Source organism: Miniopterus natalensis, chromosome 1, assembly GCF_054644295.1.
Source record: "Miniopterus natalensis isolate mMinNat1 chromosome 1, mMinNat1.hap1, whole genome shotgun sequence".
Lineage (NCBI taxonomy): Eukaryota > Metazoa > Chordata > Mammalia > Chiroptera > Miniopteridae > Miniopterus > Miniopterus natalensis.
This window is the reverse complement of record NC_142081.1, coordinates 76929417-76956113: the sequence shown is the minus strand read 5'-3', so window position 1 is coordinate 76956113 and position 26697 is coordinate 76929417. Positions and strand designations below refer to the sequence as shown.

General features: G+C 40.4%; 1 protein-coding gene across 1 annotated transcript in view; it reads right to left on the bottom strand.

The window, feature by feature from the left end:
- NPAS3 (neuronal PAS domain protein 3) overlaps positions 1-26697 on the bottom strand; it is a 594829-nt gene that overhangs the window by 224664 nt on the left and 343468 nt on the right. The window contains exon 4 of the mRNA XM_087817177.1: positions 8422-8511. Coding sequence (XP_087673303.1) covers positions 8422-8511 — 90 coding nt within the window. The remainder of the gene's footprint in view (positions 1-8421; positions 8512-26697) is intronic.

Below are 26697 nucleotides of genomic sequence, written 5' to 3'. Positions count from 1 at the left end.
TAAATTTTCTTCTCCATCTTACTTTTGCTCGGTGCTCTACTTTAAAAATGAATATGAAAATACTATTTTATCCACACAAATCAAACAAGCCAGCTCCTCAAAAGTATTTTTTTCTGACTTTAGGTTTCCTGATCCCATAGAAAGCAGACACTCCATTTTCTTTTTTCCTCTTGATCATATTAACTCTAGAAATTAAGAAGCAAAGTGAAGGGTCTTTAAGTATGTGTTTGAGATCGGTGAGCCTCTCCTTTCTCGTCGTGTGATTCTGCGAATCACTCTCATTAGAACGACCCCCTTCTGCACACAGACTTGGTGTGTTTTGGCCTCGGCGCCTGGCAAAATGTGTCCAAAGGAATAAAGAAGAAGCATATGATGCTCCTGTAGAACGATGCTGTTTCTTTCCCTTTCTTCCAGAGATTTTGGTTCACTCTGAAAGGCCTGTTAAAAATCAGTCCCACTTGGGGACTGATGAAAACATGGAAGAGAGAAAGAAATGTGCTAGTAATCAGAAATTAATTTGGAGTTAAAATAAGTAAAACATCCCTGCGCGGTGCATTTAGGCTGAGCATCAAGTGACAGCCCACAGATTATTCTACCGATTTCTAATGCTGGAAATTCGGATGGCATTTACTAGCATAACCTTTCAACTCTGAGCACATCAATAGAGGCCGACAGTGGCTTGAAATATGATTCCTTGCAGATAGCATATCCTCATGCATCTGACTGTGCTGCTCTGTGCTCCGCTGCACAGACAGTGTCTCACCCACTTCTGAGAGGACACTAATAAAAAAGGCATCAATTTTCAGCTCTAGTACTACTGTGATCTCTTTATATGTTCGACATCCAACATTAAATTAAAATGCTGTTATAAATCCTACTTTCTGAATCTGGAATGAGTGTTGGGTTTTTGTCGCATGAGACTGCAGCAAATCTTGTCAAAAGCAAGGAAGCACGTCTTGTTCACTCAGAATTAATGTTGTGGATGAAAGAAGGAGGTAAAAGGGGTTGAATATGGTGAACTGAGGGCGTCAAAGCCAGCGGGGACCGTAGCTTCAGGGTGCCACACCAGGCAGGGTATGTGCTGCTCCCAATAGAGGCTAATCAAGAATTGTAATTATCAACGACAAGCTGTGTGGCAGGAAGATCACTGATAAACAGACAGGCACACAGACACACACATCCATGCAGAGAAATTATAAGCATAAAGAAATGGTCAGTTGTTCCTCTCCGGCAGGAAAATATTTTCTAAACACCAGTGGTGCTGACAGAGCCTCATGGATTACATCAAATCTCGGCAACAGAAGCTGCCACACCGGGAGGCAAAGCCCTAGGACAGGGAGACGCACTATCTGGGCCTTATGTTAGTATTGCATAATTTTAAAGTTACACGAGAAACACCTAGAATCACTGGATGGTAAGGGAACAATATTCTTAGACACTAAAGTGCATGGGTTAAAGCAGTTTCAGAAGCTTTCCGTGTGAAGACTGCAGGGGAGCGGAAAAAAGGCCTTGCAAATACAAGGAAGAAAGAAGCTGATTAGCTTTTTCTAGTTTGCTGAAGATGGGAAAGCCCTAGAGGAGACCATTCTGGGAATTTTCTACTCTTTCTGATAAAAAGATTCCTGCTAATATAGGTTATCACCTAGAACTGTGTGAACTAAAAGGTAATAAGGGCGTCGACACAGACACGGAGTGCAGAGCTCTGTTCTTCTGCCCGGCTCATTCATAATTACGGATGAAATAAAGAGGCGTGTTTGCCTATTTGGAAGGGTGGGGTGGCAGGGAAGGGGGGGAAGAGCGAGCAGTTCAATATCTGGATCGAACAGAGGAACTTTTTCCCCCAAGGATCCTGCCGGGAGGAACCTTGACATGCACAAAGTCAGAACGTAGACAAAGTTGCCCTGGTGAGAACGATAAGGTCACCCGTGGGATTGCTGAGATTATCTCTGTCAAGCACTCGGACAGCATGCAGTCAAATGATGCATCATGCAGTCATTTTCGGGGGGGAAAATCAATTTCTTCACCAGGTCGCTATTTGCTTTTCAAAGTGCCCTTGTAGGCCTTCACCACCAAGCATTTATCAATTTAAATGTTGTAAATTGATAATGTGCCACTGTGCCTTGTACTGTTTCTGAATTATTTTGATACTTATATTTTCTCAATAGTCTTGAAACCCTCAGAGCTTCCACATTCAAAAGGGCATTTCTCTTTGTTACACCCAGAAGTGACGAACTTTTTATGATTAGTGCAGGAGAAAAAGGCAGACTTGCCAGGGAGAAAAAACACATAAGCAGAAAATTATACACTTTCTTTTCTTAAAAAAAATTTAAGGTATGGCTACTCGAAACGCTGTAAAAGGGGGGCTTCACAGCAATATTTGGGTGCTATCTGTAGCCATTTATTGAAGGAACCCAGGTTATCCCAGTGTCGAGTATATTTAGAATACCAACTGAAAGAAATGCTAACATTTGGCTCCACTGTTATAAACCCATTGCTGTGTTGAAATGATCCCTTTTTTTGTCTTTATATTTCAGCTATTTGGGATATGATGATGCTAGACAATAACTCGTGAGGAAAGAGGATGCCTGCTCTTTATTTTTACCCCACTAAAGAAATATATATATATATATATATATATATATATATATATATATGTCTTTTACAATAATCGAAGTGTGAGAATCAACCACATACTAACCTCAACTTGATTTGCATTGAGAAACACCGAGTGCAGGAGTGGAGGTCTGCATTTTGGAAAAGCAAGAGAGAGGCAAGGCAGTTGCAAAGCATCTTTAACCTCCACTGATTTACTGGCCCTCAGCCAAGTTATCAGGGGAATCTAATTCTTCTTTATTATTCAAATAAACCACATTTGGCACCATGGTTCCCTTTCAGAATAGCTTCACAAATAGACTGAGCTCTGTCATTTATTTGACCTTGTACTTGTGTGCTGTAGCTATAATTTTATTTGCTATTCTATATAACAAATGCAGAGAAAACTAAAATATGGAGATGAACAACTGGATGGGAAAGGAGTTTATGGTAAATATATCTGCATGGCTAGAAAAAAAGACCAATTTAAAAAAAATTTATCTTTATTGTTGAAAGTATTACAGATGTCCCCTTTTCCCCCACTGACCCTCTCCACCCTGCACCCAATCCCCCAGGCCTTCGCGGCACTATTGTCTGTGTCCCTGGGTTATGCATATATGCATCTAAGTTCTTTGGTTGGCCTCTCCCTCCTAAGCCCCCCCTCCCCTCTGAGATTCCTCAGTCTGTTCCATGCTTCTATGTCTCTGGATCTATTCTGTTTATCAGTTTATTTTGTTCATTAGATTCCACATATGAGTGAGATCATGCGACACTTGTCTTTCTCTGCCTGGCTTATTTCACTTAGCATAATACTCTCCAGGTTAAAAAAAAAAAAAAGACAAAGATTAAAACAACTATTTACCCCTTTCACCTTCACCTTTACTAGCTCTTATATCTGCAGCCACCTGTCCCTTTTAGCAAGCTGCCTTGAAATAAGCCAATTTGTAACCTTGTCTGCAGCTACCTTTTGGCTGGCTTACAACAGCAAGGAAGTACCTTTTACCATGATGGGGACTTAATGAGAAGAAGGGAAGTGACCCATAGGCAAGCTGGGCCTCGGAGGCAGTGGGTGGCGATTAGAATGCATTTCAAGAGAGGGCTTAACTGGCTGCAGGTATTTCTAATGAAATCACAAGGGGAAAATCTGTTATTTTCCCAGTTTGATCTAGATCCCATTTTGTTTTGTTTATTGATTTTAGAGAGAGAGAAGGAGACAAAGAGAGAAACATTGATTTGTTGTTCTACATTGGTTGCTTCTTATATGTGCCCTGACCGGGTATGGGATTAAACCCACAACCTTAGAGTATCAGGATGATGCTCTAACCAACTGAGCTACCTGCCCAGGGCCCCTTTTATTTTAAATAGGATCTATGTCAACTTGAAAACATTTTGCTGGCCTAGGTATACATCATAATCATTTCTCACTTTACCTTCAAGGAAAAATGTTTCCAAAAGCTATGAGTTCTTTTTTATACTCTGATTAACTAAGACCCATGTCCTCTGCCTCTGGCAACTATAATGTTAAATTTCTCATCAGTATTTAAAAGAAAATGCAGGATTTGTGTAGGAACAGTGAAAGCTGATTTAAAAGCACATAAACCATCAAATTAGTCAATGCTATTTTAAGTCCTAGATGTCAGATGATAACTCAAAATTATCTTTGGCACACCAATAGCTGAAATAGGGGGTGGGGGGTCTTCTGCCTGACCGTGAGATTTGCAACATGTGTGTTTATGTTTGTTATATAGGTCACTACAGCCTTGCTCTAAATGTGGACTCCACTGGATGCAAATCAATACATATAATCCATATATATTAGTCCCTACAAAAAACTGTATCTGAGATTTATTTTTCTCTTTCTGTTCCAGAAAAACTCTGTCTTAAGAAGTGATGCTTCCTTATTTTTGATGGTTGGCTGTATTTCCCTTTTTTGCTTTGGCTAACAGGAAGCTCCTAGCTACGTTTGAAGTTTCATCAGACCATTTATATCTCTTCTTATAAGCCTCTATTGTGCTAACCTATTCTGTGGTAAAAGATTACCTACTTTTATCTTTTATCCTTATATATTAGTTCTATTTTGTTGTTACTTTTTTTATTGTATATGTTTATGTAAGCTATTGCCTTTGTAGAAAGAGGAAGGTATAAGCCAATAAATATTTCTCTAAGCTGCTTTAAATCCTATATCAAACTAGAAATGCTTTTTTTTTTTTTTTATCATATAAAGTCTCTTTTGGATTCTTGGTGATTAAGCCTCTTATAAATTGAAAGATTTCATAAAAGCTGGGTATATATCACTGCTACATTTTCAGTGTTAGAAACTTACTGTTTTCTTCCTTCATTTTCACTCCTCCCTATTCCATTATAGCTAGAGAGCAGAGCTGTGCTTAGCAGCTTTGAAGGCCATCAGCAGGTATAAGAAGTCATTTAATCTCCATGTAAACCAAACTCAGCACTGATGTTTGGGGGGTCTTCCTTTAAGATAAGGCCTCATGGTGAGTCACTGGAAATCATGTTTACTAAGGGAAGCAAGCCAACAGTACATATTTCTATAACCTGAAATTACATCTTGGATGTTAGGTTAAGTATATATCTCTGGCAAAGTCAAAAGGGCTGCTGAAGAGGTTCAGATATCATCACAGATCCTTCATGCCCATCATCATGACAGCAGGAAAATACTCTAGAGAGAATAATTGGCACACGCGTACCCTGGACACCAGGAGTTGGTACACTCAGTGGAATGTAGAAGAAAAATCTGCTCTGGCTGTCTCTATATTCGTGCTACACAGCAGAGCTCAGTAGAAGTTTCTCTACTCAGTTTTCTCATGAGCTAAAAAAGAATCCTAATTCTTTCTTAACATAAGCCGTTTTAAAGCCACCGTATTTATTTACATGTTGAAAGAAAATAAAACTGAGGAAGGAATATCTTGAAAGTCACACATGCAGACAGAGCTATGCTCTAACACCCCACCATGCTCACAATATCCCTCAGCAATTTCACTGAATGAGTCTTTGACGCTACAGGTACCTGCTGTCTTTATTTAATGAAACTGTTTCAAAAGGAGAAGAGGGACCATAACGTTACAGATTCCTTATCACTGTCCAGAATTTGATAGAGTAACCACTAAAGCCAAGTTGTAGGACACAGCAGAGCATTGGTTTGCACTTAATTAATTGTGTGTGTAAACAGTAGGCATGTACTCAATTACTTGGAGTGTATTTTACATTGTACGTCACCCATGAGCACTCTGCATTCCCACAACTGAAGATGGCACTGAGGCAACTGGGGAAAGGTTATGTCTCAGGAACCTTGGTTACCCAATTAGGACTTAGGACGTTAACTGGGTTGGAAATCCTTCCCAAAGCTTTAGCACAGCCTTTCTTCCCCTCATTCTTTGGGCATTTAAAACATACCATGCTCTTATCAGGATGTTTTCACATTAACCCAGAACTATTCTTAAACTTTAGCTCTGAACTCTAAATACGCACATTGGTATATGCAAAAATCACTTTCCAGTGACTTACCCTTCATCATTTCAGCTGCATGATGTCTCCAAAGCACGACCTCCATCTCGTACCCCATAGCCTCTACCAGCATATTTGACCATTTCTGGCAACACGGAACACATCCACCCAGAGGGCCACAGCACAGTAGGCCAGTGTCTGCCCCGGGAAGTCAAGATGCTGACTATAGGTATGCATTTTGAAACCCATCACATACAAGCAGAGAATAGCTGCAAGGAAGTTGCCAGCTACGTGCCATGTCGACGGAGCTGCTGCATTCTGCAGAGACCTCACTGATTTGACTCAGATTTTAGGACAAGACTGACTTAATGTTACTGGAGAGAAGCAGTGAAATCAACTATTTTTAAGGAGAAACCAGCACAGGGTTAAAGCCAAATTTTTCTTGAACAGATGATATTTCAGATGGCCACACTATTCCAGATGCATCAATTTCCTTGAAAATCCAATCCATATATGTACATATGCTGTGCTGGCAGGAGGACTGACTGAAATGGCCAAAACCCAAGAGCTAATATTCTTTTGGCCAGAATAATGCAATTATTATTTTCCTAGCTATCAGTCTAAGCATACAGAGCCATCTGTTATGCAAAGCAAACATACACATCTCAATTACAGAAAATGCAGTTGCCTTGACAGGATTTGGATTACACCACTAACCAGGGCTGTAAAATGTGTTCTGAGCTAGTATATAATGGATGCTTTTCAGGAGTTCCCTAATTAGCATTTACCTGCTTAAACTAATTATTCATTCTTCTTCACTGGCTGATCAAACTTTGTTGGCTAGTCTGCATAAAACAGATGAATATGGGCACTGCAGACCAACAGATAGCGGCGTTTCTGCTTTTATACCTACTACGGTGCACTCCGATTTCAAAATTGGAGACTCCTAATACTAGGTCCCAAACAGATTAAGATAAGGCTTAAAGTCTATTAAAGGCAATTACAAAAGCAGAACTTTCAACGAGATGCAAGGGTACTAACACGGAGTTAACAACAGCTCGGTTTCTATCATTTGGTTTGCTGAAGTCCCATAAAGTAGAATTACTCTGTACACCACACCGTAGCAAATAGCCTGCTCCCTCCTCAAGGAAGAGTTAATGGGCCCTGGCTTGGATTCTCAACAGTAAATAATCAAGTTTGGCAGTGTTTCTCCTCCCCCAACCCTCCTCAAACGCCAAATATGTCTCTTTATTATTTCCCAGTGCCTTTCTTGATTTAGCTATCACCCGGCAAATTCACTAAGAGCCAAAAGGTTCCCGCCGCGCTGGAGACCTCCTTAGAGCGGTGCCAACGTTCAGGAGCAAGGAGTCTGGGATGGGGCCTGCTTAAGAGAAGACAAATCTTATCTCCATATTTAGCTCCAAGGGGCAACTGAATGAGAAGTAGATTATCCAACTTGGCAGATCATCACACATACACACGCACAAAATCCCTCCCACCCGGGCTGCGTTTCCCTCCTGCCAAACCGCCAGATGAAAAGGGTCAAACTCAGCCAATCACCTGGATGGGCACAAATAGCCAGATGTTCAGCATTTTTATGGAGAAAACATCTGGATAATTAGTTGGATCGCAATCCTTTCTTCAGGGCATTTTGGCATTGTTTAGACACAGCCTGCTGTCTTGCATCCAGCGGAAGTACAAATCTTGCGTTCCAGAGGAATGGCAAGAACTAACATCTAGGATTTTGTCCCTTGTCCCATCTGCCTCCATTTTCTTATCTTTTAACCTCTAACAGACACATGTGAGTAATTAAGTTGCAAATAATAAAAGGCTATCTAAATTTATGAAATTGTCTTTCAGCATTAGGAAGTATTTGCAAAGGAAGCAAAATATATCCTTGCTGAACCCTCCCTGCAACACATTTTAATGGTCTCTTTCAGCATTTCTTGACTCCAGTGACTCCCTGTCATTGTGTCAGCTCCCAGGACAATGCAGGGTACTCCATAAACATCCAGTAATAGGACACAAGGGAAGAGCTATCCCTGTGTCCCTCTCCTACCAGGTGCAGAGGTTTCAAAGTTCAAAACAACCGAGGGAAGAAACTTCATTTGTTCTCAATAAATTAATAATGATCCTGGGTAGGGGGGGCATGGAGCGGGGGCCTAAAGTTTTTGAGCACAAGTTTATTCCGAACGTTCCAAGCTGACATACCATTTTCCCACTGACTTTGTGAGAAGAGTCAGGTAGATCCATCAAAAAATAAATTTGGTAATTCATGCTAAACAGAATATCCAGTGAGGAGGTAAAAGCATGAGGCTCAAGGAGCCTTCACAATCGCCACCAAGAATCTAAAACAGTTTTACTTACTTGTGAGAGGCCTAGGTAGATGGAGACTGTTTCGGAAATGTACAAAAATTTTCCTTCTTGATTTAGTGCAAATACAAAGCCATCCAGGGACTGCAGAAAAAAATAAATAAGTAGGTTAATAAATACATGTGATGGAGATTTAATTAGTAAGGCATCTGATACAAGTAACACATATCAAATTAAGGACCATTTTTTCCCTTCGTGTTTAACAAAAGTCCTAAGATCTTTTAGCATTGCATTATACATGAACAAATTAAAGGACTCAGTTAAGATTACAAGCCTTCCTTTATTTCAGCAACTTCCTTATGTCCCTGTCATTTTGACCAAGATACATTACATTCATGTATAAAATCAGGTCATGCTGATTTTATGAGATGTTGCCTCTATTTTTTTTCTGGATTCAGTAGTTGCTAAGATTAAATCAGCAAGATTCTCTTTTTAATAGTTGAACAGGAATGGAAATTGTAATGAAATGAGAGAAAAAAGGTTCCTTATGAAGAGCAAGTCAAATCACCACTTGAGCAACTATAGACACCAACAATTTGCTAATTAACAAAGGGTTCTGCTCTTCGCACTCCCAGGGCCTATTGTTAGGACGCACAGGGGAAGTCAGTACATTGCGGGGGAATGTTTATAGGCGGAGACCTTAACAAATTGTGATCCTTTTTTGCAAAACTCTGTATTAAAGTTTTATTGTGACAGATCTACTTTCTATTACAACTCCTGAAATGGAAACAAAAGAAGAAAGTGGGGAAAAAGGATGTTACACATCATCTGTAACTCTTGAAACCTTAGCTCACTTTCTAAGTGGAGGGCTGCATTTTCAGTTTGATAAATGGTGTAAGTCATCAGGGGCCCCAGCTGCAATATGCCACTCAAATTGAGAATAAAGCTGTTTCACATTCTTATAAGCCAAGTGCAGTTTATGTTCCAACATCTTCATGATTTTTGTTTTGCTTTATTTATTTTTAACCAGGTAGACTACAAGAACGCTGCTTGCATGGGAAAAGAAGTTTTAAAGAGTATGTGGTATATACGGAGGCTGTGAATTTGGAAGTCCAGCAAACCCAGAGTGGGAACCAGGTAGGTGGCAACACTGAATTAATGATATAATTCTTAAATATTAAAATGTGGAAGAAGCATGTAAAATTTAATTAGAAAAATGTGCTACCTCAAATCTCAGAAATAATTTCAGTCTCCTAAAATACTATTTTTTTTAAGAGTGATATATGTGTTTATGTATATATACATCTATGCATGTTGGAATATGTGTATGTATATATTTACATATATACTTATATGTATATATGAAATTCAAATTCCATGCTTCCAGATCCTTTTTCATAGCCCTATTGGTCAGAATCTGTGGGTAGCACCCAACATCGCCCCTCTAATTTAGTGGGTTCTAAAAACAATTCAAAAGTCACATTGCATTATTTTACATAAAAGCAAATTACATAATAAACAAGCTTTTAGTTAAGATAGTACAGTAATCATAGCTTATATTTATTAAGCAATATGTGCTAAGTAGTTTGCATGTACTATCACTTTTAATTTTCACAAGTACCATTTGAAGTAATTATACTATTATCTACATTTTACGTGCTAGGAAATTGAGGATTAACAAAGTTATGCAACATGCCTGTTCCTAGTAAGTGGTGGAGTTGGGATTGGAAAACTGACAGATGCAGTAACTATACTACCTTCGACTAAAAATATTCTCTAGTTGATATGTGTGTATTAGTGAAAAAAATAAACTGTACAGCATTTCTGAAGTTAAAATATTTATATTGAGACAGCTTATTACTTCTTAAAATTCATCACTTGTTTTTGAGTGATTTGTTCAAATGACAGAATCCTCTCAGTAGTAGTAGCAGAAAAGTGGGAAATGGGGTGACAAAAGAGTTCATAAATCACTTTCACGGTAGATCACCTGGTCTATGCTTCCTGGAACCAGCTATGGGACAGGGAGCGAAATACAACTGAAGAGAGTGGGGCTCCGCAGCTTTGACAAAACCGCCAGCACCCCTCATGAGATCCCACCTTTCAAGCATGGAGTGTGTTACAGTGGAACCTTATTTAAACCAGTGGAGGAGAGAAGGTGCTTCTGCAGAAGTGTGAGAAGGATCTCATCCAACACGTCTGCACGTCACATAAGACGTCTCCTGAGAGTGACTCATGAGGATTATGACTCTCCCCGTTTTGATCTTCCTCTTGGAGAAAAGGGCCCGGTTAGCTTTTCCATGCTACCTGATAGCCATGGCCTGGCACACAATCACCAAGAGTTGTGTAAGCCATCTTCTCAAACCCTGAAATGCCACTGTCAGATTAGAAGGACACAGAGAGAGAGATCACAAGAAAATGTCTATAGGGACAAGTGACAATGGGAAGGCTGAGTGAGAGCAGAAGAAAGGACTGATGGAGCTGGGACAGAGAAATCTGTAGTCTAAGTCCTCATTTTACAACTGAGGAAACTGAGGTATGGAAAGGCTTAGCAGCTGGACAAGATCCTACCGCTAGCGAGTGGCACAGCCCGGATTAAATCTGCTGCACTTCGTTAGTATTATCGAAGCATTTATGTCCCTAGTTGGTTTATTCAACTCCCAAGGAGACTGAATTTCTCAACAGTCAACTTCATCCAGCCAACATCTAACAAACTGCTCAGCCAGGCTTAGTAAATCTACTTCTACCTCCAAACCTAATGCTCTCTCCCTTACATCTCACATGCTAGAATGACTAAGAGGGATGACAATTATTTCCTCCAAGAGCTCTGTTTCTGGAGTTATTAGATTATTTGCAGATTCTGATGCCACAGATGTCTAACACGGTCTGGAATATCTCCTGACATTCGGAAGATCAGAGTTAGACTGGCTTCTTTTATAGTCTTCCAAAACACCGAGTGTTAGTCATTTGCCATCGACACACATCCTTTACTTTCTCACTAAAAGGGCTTATGAATTTTTAACATTAGGTTTATATCTTATGTATTTGCTGAAATACTAGAGGAGGTCTGGACACCATAGCAGGGAAAGGGAATATCTGGAGGCTAAACATCTGATGCTATTAAGCAGCGGCGATCTAAGGACTGGCCAGTTTTGTTTGGCAAAGACAGAGGCTTCAACACGTTCCAATTTCCTGGTGAGATTAAAATGAGCCTATGTCTACATGACACAAAGCGTCCAGTCAATTCAATTAAAAATAACAGCCAGTTTGGTGGGGATAAAAATAACCAGTCAGATTAGTTGTTTGTCATCACAGAGGTAAACGAAACAAAACAAAACTGGTTAGCTAATTTTTCACTTTTATGCTCATCCATCATTTCAGTCAATTATATGTACAGTGTGAGATGAAGGTCTCTAACTCTGGCTGGATTACCTGGCGAATGAAGAATGGAATGAGAAGCCAGGTCTACAGCGGACTGCAAGGTGGTTCTTTATATAGCCATCACCTTCTCATTCAGGGTGACCCTGTCTATGGTTAGCTGTATTTTCCTGCTTAGAAAAGTTTTTTAAGAGTAGCATCAATATTGGTTTCCTGTGGGTGTCGTCTGAATTTTAAAAGGTGGGAGGAGGAAAGAAATATTCAATCGGTTAGTCTTGGGAACCAAATGTAATCGATTAATCTGAAAGTTCTGTGGAATTTTTTAAAAATTTCAATCAAGAAAGCTCCTCTACACTGAGCTGTTTCAATCACTGCAGGCTAGTTTTTAACTTTTTTTTTTAACTGCCCACTGTTTTCAACAGGCGCCAATTAAGATTCTGGGGTCAAAGGGTTAATTACATCTCCTTACTCAGTATGTAGAATTTTCTGATTATTAACTAAGGTTGGATTAAGATGAAAAAGAACCTACACAAATGTTAATGCTAGTCCCTCCTTGAGAAGATTTATTATAAAGTCATGCTGAAATCTATCTGCTTTCCTCGAAGCAGATGGAGAACAAAACCTTAGAAGAAACAGTAAAACTGACGTTTTAAAGGCATGCAAGTAGCTGATTTATCAAGACAGTTTTCTTATTACTAAAACCAGTTCTAAGCCATCACAATAGGGCTGATAGGAGATTTCCTTTGTCACATCCCAGTAAGTCCATGAGGTACACATGCAGGAGTGAGGCTTGGAGACAGAAGTCAGGAGCTATAGCATCTCTGAATAATAATAATGTCTGTAATTATAATTTATATCCCCTGACATCAGTGCAGCAGGGAAAGGGTAAGGCAGAGTTTCCTAACCCCCAAAGCTGAGTGCCTCTAACAGTATTTGTCAAATGATGAGGTTATTTCCTTGCAGGGTATGAAACTAACTGTAGCTTCATGATTGAAGGTATACTAATGTTTAATGCATCGTGCTAAATGGATTTATATTTGTCAAAGTAGTTTGTCTCTGCTTTTTTTCCCCCTGCATATTCCACAGCAGCCAAATTTCAGAGTGAAATCTTACTGTGGTGCCCTTATAGGGACAACTCTCATGTATATCACTACTCTGAAATTAGTGGTTCTTTCTTCTCTATTCCAATAGAGAGAGGAAAAAAAATCACCCCAAACTCTTTTCCTATGACCTAACTCCAGTTACAGTGAAGAATTACCAGTAGGCTAGGTTATTTTAATGACAGATTATTTTAAACTAAGCCTTCACCATCTGTTCCACCCCCTAATTATGAATGCAAAAAGAACATATTTCACAATTACATCAGTAAAAAGTAAGATATACGTGATTTAAATGCATGCATGTGCTCCATGTCCAATGCACCGTGCATCTGTGATGTTCTTCTAGTTCAGGCTTAGATTCCAGAGACAATACAATGATGGAGAACGTCTCTGACACACTCAACGCTCCTCCCAAACTTGGTTTTTCACTGTTGAGACATAACTCTCTTCAGTCAAGAGCAGAACATGAATTCGCACACAGTGCACGCCAGCCGTTAGATTCGAGTACTTCATAACGGCTGAAGCGGCTTCCTGTTAATAAGGAGAGGCTGCCCGAGAAGACTGCTGCTGCCGCCCGAGCCCTGGGTGAGCGTGGGGAATCAAGGAGGCTCCCTGAACCACGCCTCCGTCATCATGAAGGAGGTCGAGTGAATTCGCCAAGCACAAAAGCTTGGCCTGGAGACTGAGGACAGGGCTCCAGTACCTATCTTTCCACTCTGTTTTGGCAGCAGATAAAAGGGTTAGAAAGAAAAAAAAAATGTTTCTTAAATTTTTTGGCCTCTGGATACAATAAGACTTTGATAGAGCTCATTAAAATGCCATATTGCCCTCTGATTGCACTCAGGAGGTGATGCTATATTGCTCACGCACACATGTGGACTCCCAGCTACTTCAAGGAGAGCCTGGGACGGTGCCCAGACGTGCCCACATGTATCTGTTTATGGGGAAGAAAAGTTTACCAAATTTTGTCTTTGCAATCTGAGTTTTAACAATCAAGCACTGTGCAGAAACAAAAACCTTATTTTTAGAAATCTAAGTCAAGTATATTTTCTCAGCATGGATGAAAGCATACATCAAAGGTTTGGGCTCTTGTTTAACTCTTAGGAATCTCCCAGAGCTCTCTGTCTCCTGTGCCTCTCCTTCCCCCATCCCTGCACCCCCTTCAGTGAGTCAATAATGTGAAGGATAGCACAAGTCCTATGTGCCAAAAGCCACATGTTCCCCAACCACAACAACAAATTAGACTCATTAGGCAAAATTTGACTATTTTCCCACTAAAAAAAATTCCAGAACAACACACCTTGCTGCCTCAAAACACCTTTCCTAAGAGTTTCCTAAAACACATAAATCCAAACATCTTAGGTGAGAAAACAGTGCAGAGAGGCACAGACGGCCTCTCCTCAGTTCTTAGAGAAGAGGTACCAGAATAGAAGTGGAGATGTTGTGCTAGTAAAATGTTAAGACACAAAAAGAACAAAGACATCTGCTTTCTGAGCAAGAAGACCAGGTTTTGCTTCTGCTCATTAAAATTCCATTTTGTGAGAGCTGTGCATCAAAGTGTTGACCTTTTTTTCTCTGGATGCTAGTTCGAGCCTTACATCCAGCCTTGAGGGATGGAGATTTCTTGATTTGAACACCCAGCCAAATGGACAACAGGCTGTGGTAATAAAGACAGGGTGCAGCGTTCGGTGGAGACACAGGTCTGAGTTTCTGAGCCACCAGGGGCAGCCTGCAGGCCCCACATTTTCTGTGGCTTGTCCTGGGGGACTGGGACTCCACTTGAGACATAAGTGACCATGTGCTGCTGCTTATTAGGTCCTTTTGTCTCAAGGAAAGGATTCCCACTAGTTATTCTCAGGCACAATATTCACTGGAACATTCAAACGTCTCCATGTTGTTCATGTGGCATAATTTACTGAAACACGGGCTCTTCGGAACCCAGGAGCTAATGTCTCTTTCTGCATCTTTCCCTGTGAATTTATGTTCTCTTTCAAGTTAAGGAAGGAATCCCATGCCGGCAGGGTAACATAAACAGTACAGTGGATTGGTCCTGAAAGGCTTAAAAATGTCCCTGCTTGGCTGTGGCTACACATGGGGCTTGGTCACATGCAGGGCTCCAGGTGTCTTTTAGGTTGTCTGTATGATACAAATGACACAAAGGAAAGAACAGATAATAATTGTCTCTTGGATATCCTGTAGATCACAGAACACTGGAAAATAAGGGTGGTCATATTATGTATATATGACATAATATTATATAATATAGCTCAAATACACTATTATATATATTATAATACATATATGCCATCATATTATCTTATAGGATGTCTTAAGCAATACTCAGTTCACTCAAATATTCATCATAGAGGAGGGGGGAGGGAGGGAAACTAACATTTGTTAGGCAAATTACACAGACCAAATGTGAGATAGGTGTGTTAAATTTCACTTTACAGATGAGGAAACTGACGCTCAGAGAAATTAAATACATTGTCTAGTGTCACATATCAGTATGTGGCAGATCTAAGAAAGAAGGGTCCTCCTTTCCACCTGCTGCCGGGACTACCTGCTGGGCACTTGAGTTGTGCCGCACCCCACTCTAGCTGCTAGAAACCTGCGCTTCCTCCGGCATTTCTTTCCACATGCGCGGTGCTCATGCTCCCACTGTCTAAGTGCGATGCATTCAGAAAACACCTGTTTAGGCCCTACTATGTCCCTGGCCTGAGGTTTCCCAAACATTACTATGCTGTCTTTGGGTTGGAAAAGGTATAGATAGATTAAATTTGTATGTTTTTCAGTTTTATTGAGGTATAATTGACAAATGAAATTGTAAGACGTAAGTGTACATTGTGAGGAAGTGATAGACGTGTACGTTGTGGAAGGATTCCTGCCATCTAGTTAATTATCACATCCGTCACCTTCCAAATGTATCTTTTTGGAATTTATAAAAATGTACAGTCAAGAGATAGCCAGACCTCAAGGAAATTCTCATGCCTTAGATTTAGAGGAAGGTACTGATGCCTACAAGTAGAGAAGGCCCACAGTTAATACAAAGTCACTAGGAGAAACACACTTCCCAACAGGCAACTGCCAGGTCGAGAGAGTAGCGCACGCTCCGGGAGGCACAGGGTGGCCAGCACCCTTACCCCATTTCCTGTCCCGAAGTTCTTCACTTAGACGCAGGGCTTGGTCTTTCCCTCCCTGGTGGTACACACACTATTTTATGTAGGAGTCAACGTGAGACTAAGATTGACTTCACAGACATGGGCAGTCATGCTTCCTTGGCAGTGCATTACTGATGATGCATGGCAGAGCCAGACTGCCGTTTCTGCTGCGGCTGATTATGACCTGAGCCTGACTGTTTACTGGGTAGGTGGTAACTTTAAAAACAGCCTCTTTAAGAGAAAATAGTAAAAACCTTTGTACATGTATACCTTTAGGTAAGGACTCTGTCAGATGTAGTAACAATGATTAAAGAATCTTGTAATGAATTTAGCATATTAAAAGACCATTTAGAGACCTCAGATAGAAATCTGATACATTCATCTGAGTTTCATTTCAGGAAACACTTATTGGTATCTCTAAGGAAAAGGTATTAAAAACATTTGTACTGAAAGGAACTTGATTGTTATATAGTTGCCATGGACTGAATTATGTTTCCCCAAAATTTGTGTGTTGAAGCCCTAACCTCTAATAGTAACTGTGTTCTGGGACCAGGCTTTTAGGAATTAATTAAGGTTAAATGAAGTCCTATGGATGGAGTCCTCATCTGATGGGATTGGTGGCCTAATAGGAAGAGAGCATGTGCCCAGGAAAGGCCATGAGAGCACACAGCAAGAAGGCATCTGTCAGCAAGCCAGGAATGGAGTCCCACCAGAATCCTACCACGCTGGCACCTTGATCTTGAACTTCTAGCCTCCAGAATTATGAAAAAGTAAATTTGCTTTATATAGAAGTCAATGTGAAAATTAAAAAATAAAAATAAGAAAATAAGCCACCAAGTGCATGGTATTTTGTTATAGTAGACCAAGCTGACTACAGTAGTAGTTTAGAAATTCTGGTTGGGGAAAATGCTTGGGCCATGAAAACCTTCAATGTTAATTTCAGAAAAATCATTGTAACTAGATTCTCTGCTCTTTATTTTATATAAAATTTATATAATTAATAATTAATTTTTACTAGACCCACATAAAGCTATAAATATGATGAACTGATAATTAAAAAGTAACATTTACTTCTAGAAATCGACAATGCTTGGGATTGTTTTTGAATTTTGTTTCAAGTAATTGTACCTCTTCTGGATCTACATTTACTATACTGAAATTTTTACATTGGTTTTCTGTGCATTTCAAATGCTTAGAGACAAACTACATTGATTCATTGCTTTAGCTTCATACAGAGCAGAGTTACACATTTATATAGAAATCAATTATTCTGATGCAATTGTGAAACTTGTCCCAAATCATCTTGGGATAAACAACTTAGTTTACCACTTGCCATGGCTCTCAGCTGCTTTGCTGACCTTTGACTTTCATTTCACAGTTGGCCACCAAGTTTTGGTGAGAAGAACCAGTGTACACTGCTTGTCCACCAGGCTCTCATCTTATTAAGAACTCCAAGGAAAAGCTTCTGCTTTTATCTCCATAGGCCTGTTTAACACACGAAGCCAAAAAGATTGTGGATGTTTATTGTTTGCTAACATACTTGCATAGCAACTCATGTGATAAGAAATCTTCTTCAGAGACTCTCTAGATGGTATTCTTCAAAGTAGAGCACTTCAGCATATGAAATTTGCTAGGATCAAATTTTCTGGGTGTACATTAAATGACAGTCTAAATTTATGCAATAAAAGCAGTTGTACTTGGCTGTATATCCTGGCTTCTGTTGTGGTCCAATTCAGGAACAGAATGAAAGGACTGGGCTGGGGTATGAGGTGTGGGTAATTCTGTGGCATAAAGACATTAGTAAAGAAGAAAATTGAATTCTGGTATTTCCTACTGACTTAGTAAAGTGATTTTTTTTTAAATATGAAAAATGAGATTGGAGTTTCCTTCCTCTTTCTGATCTACTTCAACGACTATCCTGACTGGAAGAGAATTCATTGCCATCAATGAAGAGTAACTGGCTATCTTATTATTTGAATTTCCTGGATCAAAAGCTGGTTTAACCAAACTCTTAGTGAGACTTAATAGGAATCATGGGACTAAAGTCTTTGGAGAAGTATAACAGAAATGCCAAGATAAAGTCTAAAGTGACTACCTTGAATGTAAAATCAGATAAGGTGATTTAGAGAAGGCAGAGAATGCATCTAAGCTGTGGAAACTATTGGGCTTGCCATCTCCATGCCTTTCTGACCCACCACATGAGACAGCAAAAATGATACACTCAACTATTTTCTGTTTTAGCCATTTGACTAAATCAAATAATCATTGAATATTTTTCCTTTAAAATTTTGTATCACCTACCACACCTGAGGAATCACTGGATAAAGTGTTTTCAGTGACTCAGGGCCATGTGGTTTACTGAAGTTGTATAATCACCTAACATTATACATCCTACAAGGGATTCACTGTAACAATAATCTAGGTTATGCATGATCTATTCAAATGCACTGATGTGCCAATTCACAGTAATTCTAAAAAGAAATTTGCAGTTTGCCATATTGATAATTCATTCACTAGAAACCTTGAATCAGTAGTCTCACTCTAATTCTAATGTGCACAATGATCCATTTACCCACTCTTTGACTTAAATAGCTAAAGATATGTTAGAACAAAAATAATTTGAAAATGGAAATATTCCACCATTCAATGTGTTTGATGAATTACAGTCCACCTCTCAATGACTACTGACTTATTAAAATTCTATTTAGTCTACAGGATTTATAGAGGCCTCAGCCATATAGCCCTATAATGCCTTCAGCCACAACTGTCACCTCCCACTTAGTCTTTCTCAGCCTTCTAAGTTGAAGGCATTCAAATTGCGAACAACAGTGGTACGAGGGGCAAATGTATGGACTAAATTACAAGTCTGATTTTTCACTTGGCCATCTGCTTGGTTTCTTTTAAGGGCTAACCATGTGAACTATTACTTATTTACTAGAATAGTACTTTTCTCAGGTGTCTAAAATCCCAATACTATGAGATGACCAACTTCCCACTGAAGACATTTTCCACCTGTATCTACCACATACACTGTCATGCAAACTTGCAGAAAGAGCATTTTTAATAAAGTACCACCTAAGAATTTAAGAAAGATGAATCCCCATTATAACTCTTCTTTAGTCATAACTTAGACTCTAAGTAAACACCACCTCCCAGGAATGATAGTAGCTTAAAAAAAAGTGAGGAAGTATAACGTCACCTGGGATCACCTTGGAAACCTCAGTGCACAGGTCTGGGGTCAACAGTTTCTATCTCACACCTAGGTTCTCATTTCAGCCTCGTTTTATTCTTTATTTTTTTCCTTTTATTTCTCTCTCTTTTTCTCTTCTCCTTTTCCCTTCTGGTTTGCACTCTGCATTCAACCATTTAGTGAAAGAGGTGCTGATGGTTGCAGAGATGGTGTGGTGTGTGTGCGCCATATTTCCCAGCCAGTGTCCCCAGCAACCCTGTTCTGAGTATGTTTGTATGTGACAACTACCCTGGGCAGTAAAACAACTACAGGGATGTCTACACATATGACTCACAGATGTGTAATGATTACTGACAAATTTTGAAGAGCAAGAATGGCTCTAGATTTGCGCAGGCTGGTGTGGATTTTTGTGTGGTTGAATATTGGGGATAGATTCTTTTTGCCGCCAATGAGATTTGTTCCTTCTAGCCTTGACCTTTTCTAACAAGTAAGATTTGTTTTATTATCTTGCTTGGGGGCTTCTCCTTAGTAATAGGATGACCTACTTTAATTTCTACTTAAATGCTTCACAGGCTAGAGAGAAAGTGCCCCTAAAGGATTGAGCCCCTAAAGACTCAAATTGGCCTCTGAGCCCTAATGGAAAACTTTTATCCCAAAGCAAATAAAAAATATATTAAGGGTTTTACAAACACAACCTTAAGCCTTTATCATTTTCTGAATGTTCCTTCTATTCTCATTAGAAGTCATGGCACTTGCTTAAGACATTTGCTGCTCCTCTCCCCCAGGTTTTTATCCCTTCTTGGTTCTTCTCTGCCATGACAGACACCTTTCATGAATGTGTACAGCCAGTGATACCATGCCACTTCCTAAAAAGCACAGAGACATGGCCTTATGGCGCGCAGATGTGACCCACTATGCAGATCTAATGTCGTATCTGTTTGCACAGGTCTCCACAGTTTATCAACATCCTAATTCCACTTGAGCTAGTGAGACCAAGACCATGTAACAGTGAAAGAACAACATTATTATCGTATCCCATAATGCAGTGAGCTCAGCTCTTTTCCAAAATCTTTGCAAGGAATAAGTAACACACCATTGTACAATGAACGGAAGATACTCATTCCCTTCACCTATTTGAAAAAAGCAATTCTTCCTTTCATTGGGCTCCCTTAATACACTGAACTGTGTTACTGCAAATAAAATTTTCGGTAACATGGCGTGACATAAAGCGGTCATTTTAAACAGGTTAAAAATCCTTGTCCCAAAAGGCTTTACATGGAATAAAATCTATGGGTTCTGCTGCAAATCATTTATGCTGAGATCTCTGGCTTACAGGGCCCCACATGAGAGAACATGTGGGTATAGCACATATCCAGCAACTTTTTGAAGGAAACACATTACTAATACCCCCTTTTAACATATTGGGAAATTTGAATGAACTACACAAGAGAATATGTAGGTTTAAATACTCAGGTATGGAGCGATGCCAAGCAGGAGTATCTGAGTGTTGGAGGACACGGGCTGAAACACTAGGACCCTTCCTACCACTTTTCTCACAGGTAGGTTGACACCAGGATTGCTGACACAGTAGGCAGCTGAAATGGGGAAAGATAACTGATCTTTCACAACTCCTCCTAGGGTATTCCCAGGGTCCTCATCAGAAAAGAAATCTGGTGTCATCCAAGCCCCAGGTGAAGTACCAGAAAGGGAGCAGGGATGTCTGAGCTATAGGAACAGATTCCTGGCCTTGTTAAGAGGTGTGGGAAAGAAGGCTTCGGGAGTCTGGGAGCTTTATAGGCATCCTAAACATAAGAGGACTGAAGAAGGAAGAACGGACGCATCAGGCATGTGGACTACTTCTGAGTTCAGGCGCCTTGAGATTATGGCCAAGGAGCACATTCCAAAGCTTTCACTAGGCTGGGACTTGCTTCCATTCTTGAGAAACACTCAGCGAGGGGGCTATCCTGCCCGAGGCCATAGCTCATGGCTCAAGACCAGGCACTATGGAGGGTGCCTAATTCACCCTCTAGTTGTGCTCAACAAGAGAGGCAAGACTCTGTCAGAAAGTCCCTGTTCGGATTCAGAGAGACTCTAAGATTTGGGTCAATGGCAGAGACAGTAGGACAACTATGGTCTTATCTCCTCAATTCTTTCAGTGAAGCTAAAGAGTCTGTGTGGCCAGGATTGAACAAGTTCCATGCCCAGCTTGGAAATGAGGTCACTGCAATGTCCCTACGAGGCAGCGTGGGGACACCTATGAAAAAGGACACCTGAGCCTCCGGCTCAAATAGGCCTCAGCTAGAATTCTGAATCTTGACCTCACTGTTTTCTTATGTAAAAATAAAGAATTATGTCTCTATATTATATTCTACTCCATAGAGTTGTTGAGATGATTAGAGTTAATGCACGTGAAAGTGCCATCATACAGCAGGTATTTAACAGGGGGCACTCGCATTGGTTATTATTTGACTTAAGATGCTGACTGAGAAAGAGTGTCTGCTAATAAGTGCATGTTTTACCTGTTCTTAAGGAGAAAAAACTTGGAGGAAGTGAGATAATCTACTAAAGGCAGTACGACTAAGTAAGTTAGATATGAACTTAAAGGGACAAGCAAGAAAAGGACTCTAGTCATTGTTGAAATAAGATTTTATCCTGGCCATAGACATTCCTCTTTAAAACTTAAAAAAACACAAGTTGGGGACATACTATTTATAAAGGAGAAGAAGATTATTTATTTACCTTGAGGAATTGTAGATGTTATCAGAAAGAGACACTTTAAGGAAATATAGGGTGGGGCCTTTGGGCATGACAGTGATGTTAAGAAAAAGATGAGAAAGGAAAAAAAAATTAAAAACAAGATGAAAATTATTTTAGTCTTATAAGCATGGTCATTTAAATGAGAACTGCTCCAGGATGCGTGTGTGTGTGTGTGTGTGTGTGTGTGTGATATTATATACTGTGATTATTAGGGACAGATAGCACTTACTAAGGCAGCCTCTGTTTTGGACTCTAGGAGAACTTTAAATTGAACAACCAGCCCACTGGTCACTTCCTAACTCTGCTGTATGTATGATCACATCCTTGAGGAAACTGAGAGCATGCAGCTAGTAAGAGGTAGAGCAGAAACTCAAATGCAGCCTGCAATTCTATATACTGACTCTGTGGGCACGGGCCATATTTTTCCATGGCAGAGATTAACTTTTTGGTATCAAATTGCTACCATTTGCTCCCTTGTAGATCTGAGTTCCCTGGGGCAGAGGGCAGAGAGGCAGAGCTCAGGATGATGTCCAGAGCAGACGTTGGGCAAGGAGATGGTTATTGTCTCCTTTGATTGTGGCATCTGCCCCCCGAGAGACTGTGGCAGGACTTGACAGTCTGCTAGGTATAGTTTAAATCGTACCATGGTAGATCATAATCTACTGGGTAAATTCCATTCCACATGTGCAATGTTTTACATCGGTTAATTCCTAAGCAACTCTTCTCCTTTTTAAACCAGATAATATACATGTGATAGAAAATACTGTGGCAAATATACAGAAAAGCAATTATACGCCCCAAAGGAATTGGAATTAGACATTTAACAATCCCAGAAAAATCAGTTGCAGTTAAATACTTATTTAGGCTAAAGTGTAATTGACCGATATAAAAATCTGTAAGAGTTTGAAGCAAGAATGGACAAAGTTCCAGGTATTGAAGCAGTGAACATAGTAAAAGTAATGTATTTTTTATTATTAAGTTTCTGTTAACTATATTACTATTGTAATGGTTTTATACTAATTCTGTATTTTTCCACTGCTCCCGCTTCAAGAGTAATGGGAAGCAGATGACAGTGGGAGTGGACTGGAGAGACCACCATCCCTAAGCTTCCTCAAACTCAGTTTTTGTCCAGATAAGAACTGGGGTAGTGAGAGTGCAGGAGGAGGTGAAGGGAGGAGAGAACCACGCTTCCTGGGGCTCTGCCTCCAGCAGCAGCATGCCGTATCTCAGTAACTACTCCCTGCAAGTACCCAGCCCTGGCCGGGTCCATTCATCAGTGTGCAGGCAGGGGCGCACGTCTGGGGGCAGTGAGGAAAGAGAGGAGAAGGTGCCTGACACTGAAGTCTTTCATCCACCTGACAATTTTGCCCGAGTCCCTTTCTGTTTACCTTCATGTGGGAGGCTGCAAGGCTGCTGGCTGCCTTTTGCTCAGCGAGCGGAGGTCAGAGGTCGGGGTGATGTGAGCACATGCAAGGTTTCTGCACAGAGGCTGGCAACCAGTCTTTCTGTTTCCTGAAGGGCAAATGCAATGTGCAGAATCTGGGTGGGAAATGAAAGGTTTTACTGACACTGTGACTTGATGTTCTGGGAGGCCAGATACACACTGCTGAGAAGGATGGCTTAAGAATGACCCTGCCTAGACTGAGAGAGACAGACACACACAAACAGAGAGAGAGAGAAATACTAAGGGACACCTCACTTTGTGGTTCTATGTTGTATTCTAAGGTTCTCAAGAGAAAGCCATGAAGAGTATCTGGCCAACAAAACTGAAATTTGAAGCCCAATATATCTATACCTCCATACTAACTTCATCATGACACCAAGCATACTCTTCAGACAAGCACAGTTCAGGGTGACAGTCACGTGGGTGGCTACTACAAAGGGCACTCACTGTCTGGGAGGGGCTCTAACCTGCCTCAGTCAGATATTTATAATGCTATTATAAAGGAAAAGAAATTAATCTACAGAGGAAAAAAGCAAGCCAATTCAGCCCAGCGAGTGGGCAGATATACACCTCCCCACGGGCATTCATTTGGCAGGTGAGATGGAAACTACTGCAGATCTGAGTTGAATCCAAGAAGCAACTCAGGAAGATGCTCAGTCACTCCAGTAGGTATCAGAGGGTCTTATACACCAAGCAAAAAAAAAAAAAAAAAAAAAAAGTCCTGCCCGGCCAGTGTGGCTCAGTGAGTGAGCATCAACCCAGGAACCAAGAAGTCACGCAGTTAGATTCTGGTCAGGGAACATGCCTGGGTTTCAGGTTCAATCCCCAGTAGGGGGAGTGCCAGAAGCAACTGATCAATGACTCTCGTCATTGATGTTTCTATCTCTCTCTCTAAAAAAAAAGAAGTCCTGGTGTTTGTACAAAGGGCCCTTAAAGGGATGTGTACTGTATTGTGGGCTCATTCTCACACCATCTTGGAGGTGTTTATATTTTCCCCATTTCAGAGGTGGAGACACTGAGCCACCGAGGGCTCTTGCCTTGTATGGGGGAGTGAGCCAGTGTTCACAATTCATGTGTTCTGTGTGTGAAGCTGAGAAATGTGTAACCTGTGGGCAATGATCAATGATGGCTCAGATATCTTAATTATCCAACTATTTAAGAATCAGGTCTCTATCCAACCCCAGCCTGTCACAGCATCAACTCTCCTTGCCAATATCACAGCTTTAGGCAGCATTTACTCTGTTGGTGAACACAGCGTGTGGTAAAATGATTTAGCATCATGAATAAACACATATGCTTGCTTGGGTCCAAATTTTAGAAGTGACAAACCCATTTTCTGGCCCGTGATTTAATGGACTAGAAACAAACTAAAAGGTACATCATTTACTATGCATGAACAAATACCTCCCTTAGCAGCAAGCGAACTTTCTGATCAAAGCTGCACTTAAAAATGCCAGTTACAAGTGTGCATCCCTATCGCTAATGTGTGCATATACACACACATACACAGTCATTCCTACACATGCACACACACATAGACACTCATCCCCACACATGCGCGTGCGCGGACACACACACACACTTCTAAACGTACCCCAACAGTATGTTTTGATCCATATAGTAAAGAAGGAAACCTGACTAATCCATATAGTAAAGAAGGAAACCTGACTAAGAAAAAAAAATAAACACATTAAACAGGAGGTTAATAAAAATATGCTACCCCAGGCAGCAACAAAAACAAGTGCCGATAGATCATACCCCTTAAAAAAAAAATAAAAGAAAAAAACAACCCACTGTAACTTCTATCCTTCTGTCCTGGTTTCTTGAGCTTGCAAGTGGCGGCCTCTACCCTGCCTGCGTTCCCCAACAGACACACACGTCATTTTACTTTTACTCTCGTTGCCATTTTATGTTTACATTTTATTTTCTCATTCCCTTTCCCGAATCCCCCTGCCTCTAGTTTCCAGCCCGGTGTTTACAGAGACCTTTACTGGAACCAGGGAGGCTGGAGAGACTCCATTCTCTCCCTTTCTCTTGTAATGTCCATTCTTCCCCCCCTTCCCAGAGAATAGATAAGTTTACCCAGAAAATAAAAAGCTAACACAACCTTTTGCTCATCAACAAAAGTATGTCTTGTTGTAGCCAGGAATAAGTTAATAAAACAGGGAAAAGGCTTAGTGGCTTAAAAATAGGCTCCTTGGGGTTATGAAGGAGCAATGTTGTTTTTTCTTCCCAGCGTGCAAGGATTTAATTAAGTGATAACAGTCACCTTGGGGTGGCTGCACAAGGCAATAATATCTAGGTGAAGAAAAATGCTGAAGAGAGTTGAGTACAGTCAATTTATCTTCAGAGAAGGCAATAAATGACCAAAGCATAGGTATTGGGCTGATTGTTTTGCAATGTTTCCATTACTGATAAGCATCAAAAAAAAAAAAAAAAAGACAGATTTGGTATTTTCGGTTTCTGAAATGTATTAAATACAGAGAAAGGAAATGAAAAAAATTGCTGTGAGGTCACATCCTCACATTCTAATTACAAACAGTTTGGTAATTATTCAAGCTAAACACAGAACAAGGGAATTTTCCTGTTGACACAAAGACTGGGAACACAGCTGAGTTGTGTATTTATGAGCAGATATACAAAACTTGGAAATTTTTGTTCTGCCTAAAAGGAGGAAAGAAATTGGAAAGAGGTGAGGGCAGAGAGCGGCTGTCCTGAAGGTCAGTCTCAGAAACAGCAGATTTTTTTCTGTCCTAAGACCAAATTTGGGGGACTCTGAGTTTAGGGAACTAACTGGTATGTGAGGTATTATGACCCGGCATGAAGAACATCCTCAAAAACAACATCCAAAGACAAACCCCAAAACAGTGATATTGTCAACACTGTGTAATATTAATAAATAAGAGTAAGGTTAGAATAAAATCATGGAAACTCAGGCCCACAGAGAATGTTAGTAACAGAATCACACAGCATTTATGCTCAGGGAGAAGGCTGAGGCAAGGTTTGGATGAATTATGTGAACACTGGCTGATACAGCCAACGGGTTACTTTCACTTCTTTCTTATTATGAGATGTGGGGGTTTGGGGGACTGGTAAAAAATTAGAAAGCTTGTTTCATTTTTCTAGAAACAAGAGTAATAGCAACACAAAACCTCCTCGGCACTGCTGTAGTCTCTCAAAGGTGGATCTCAATGCACCCTGCGAAATAATTAATTCTAACACTGCCTCTGCTTGACGTAAGGACAGTGAGGCACTGAGGTTAAATGTAACTAAGGCCACTCAACCTGTTCGCCTCACAGTTTT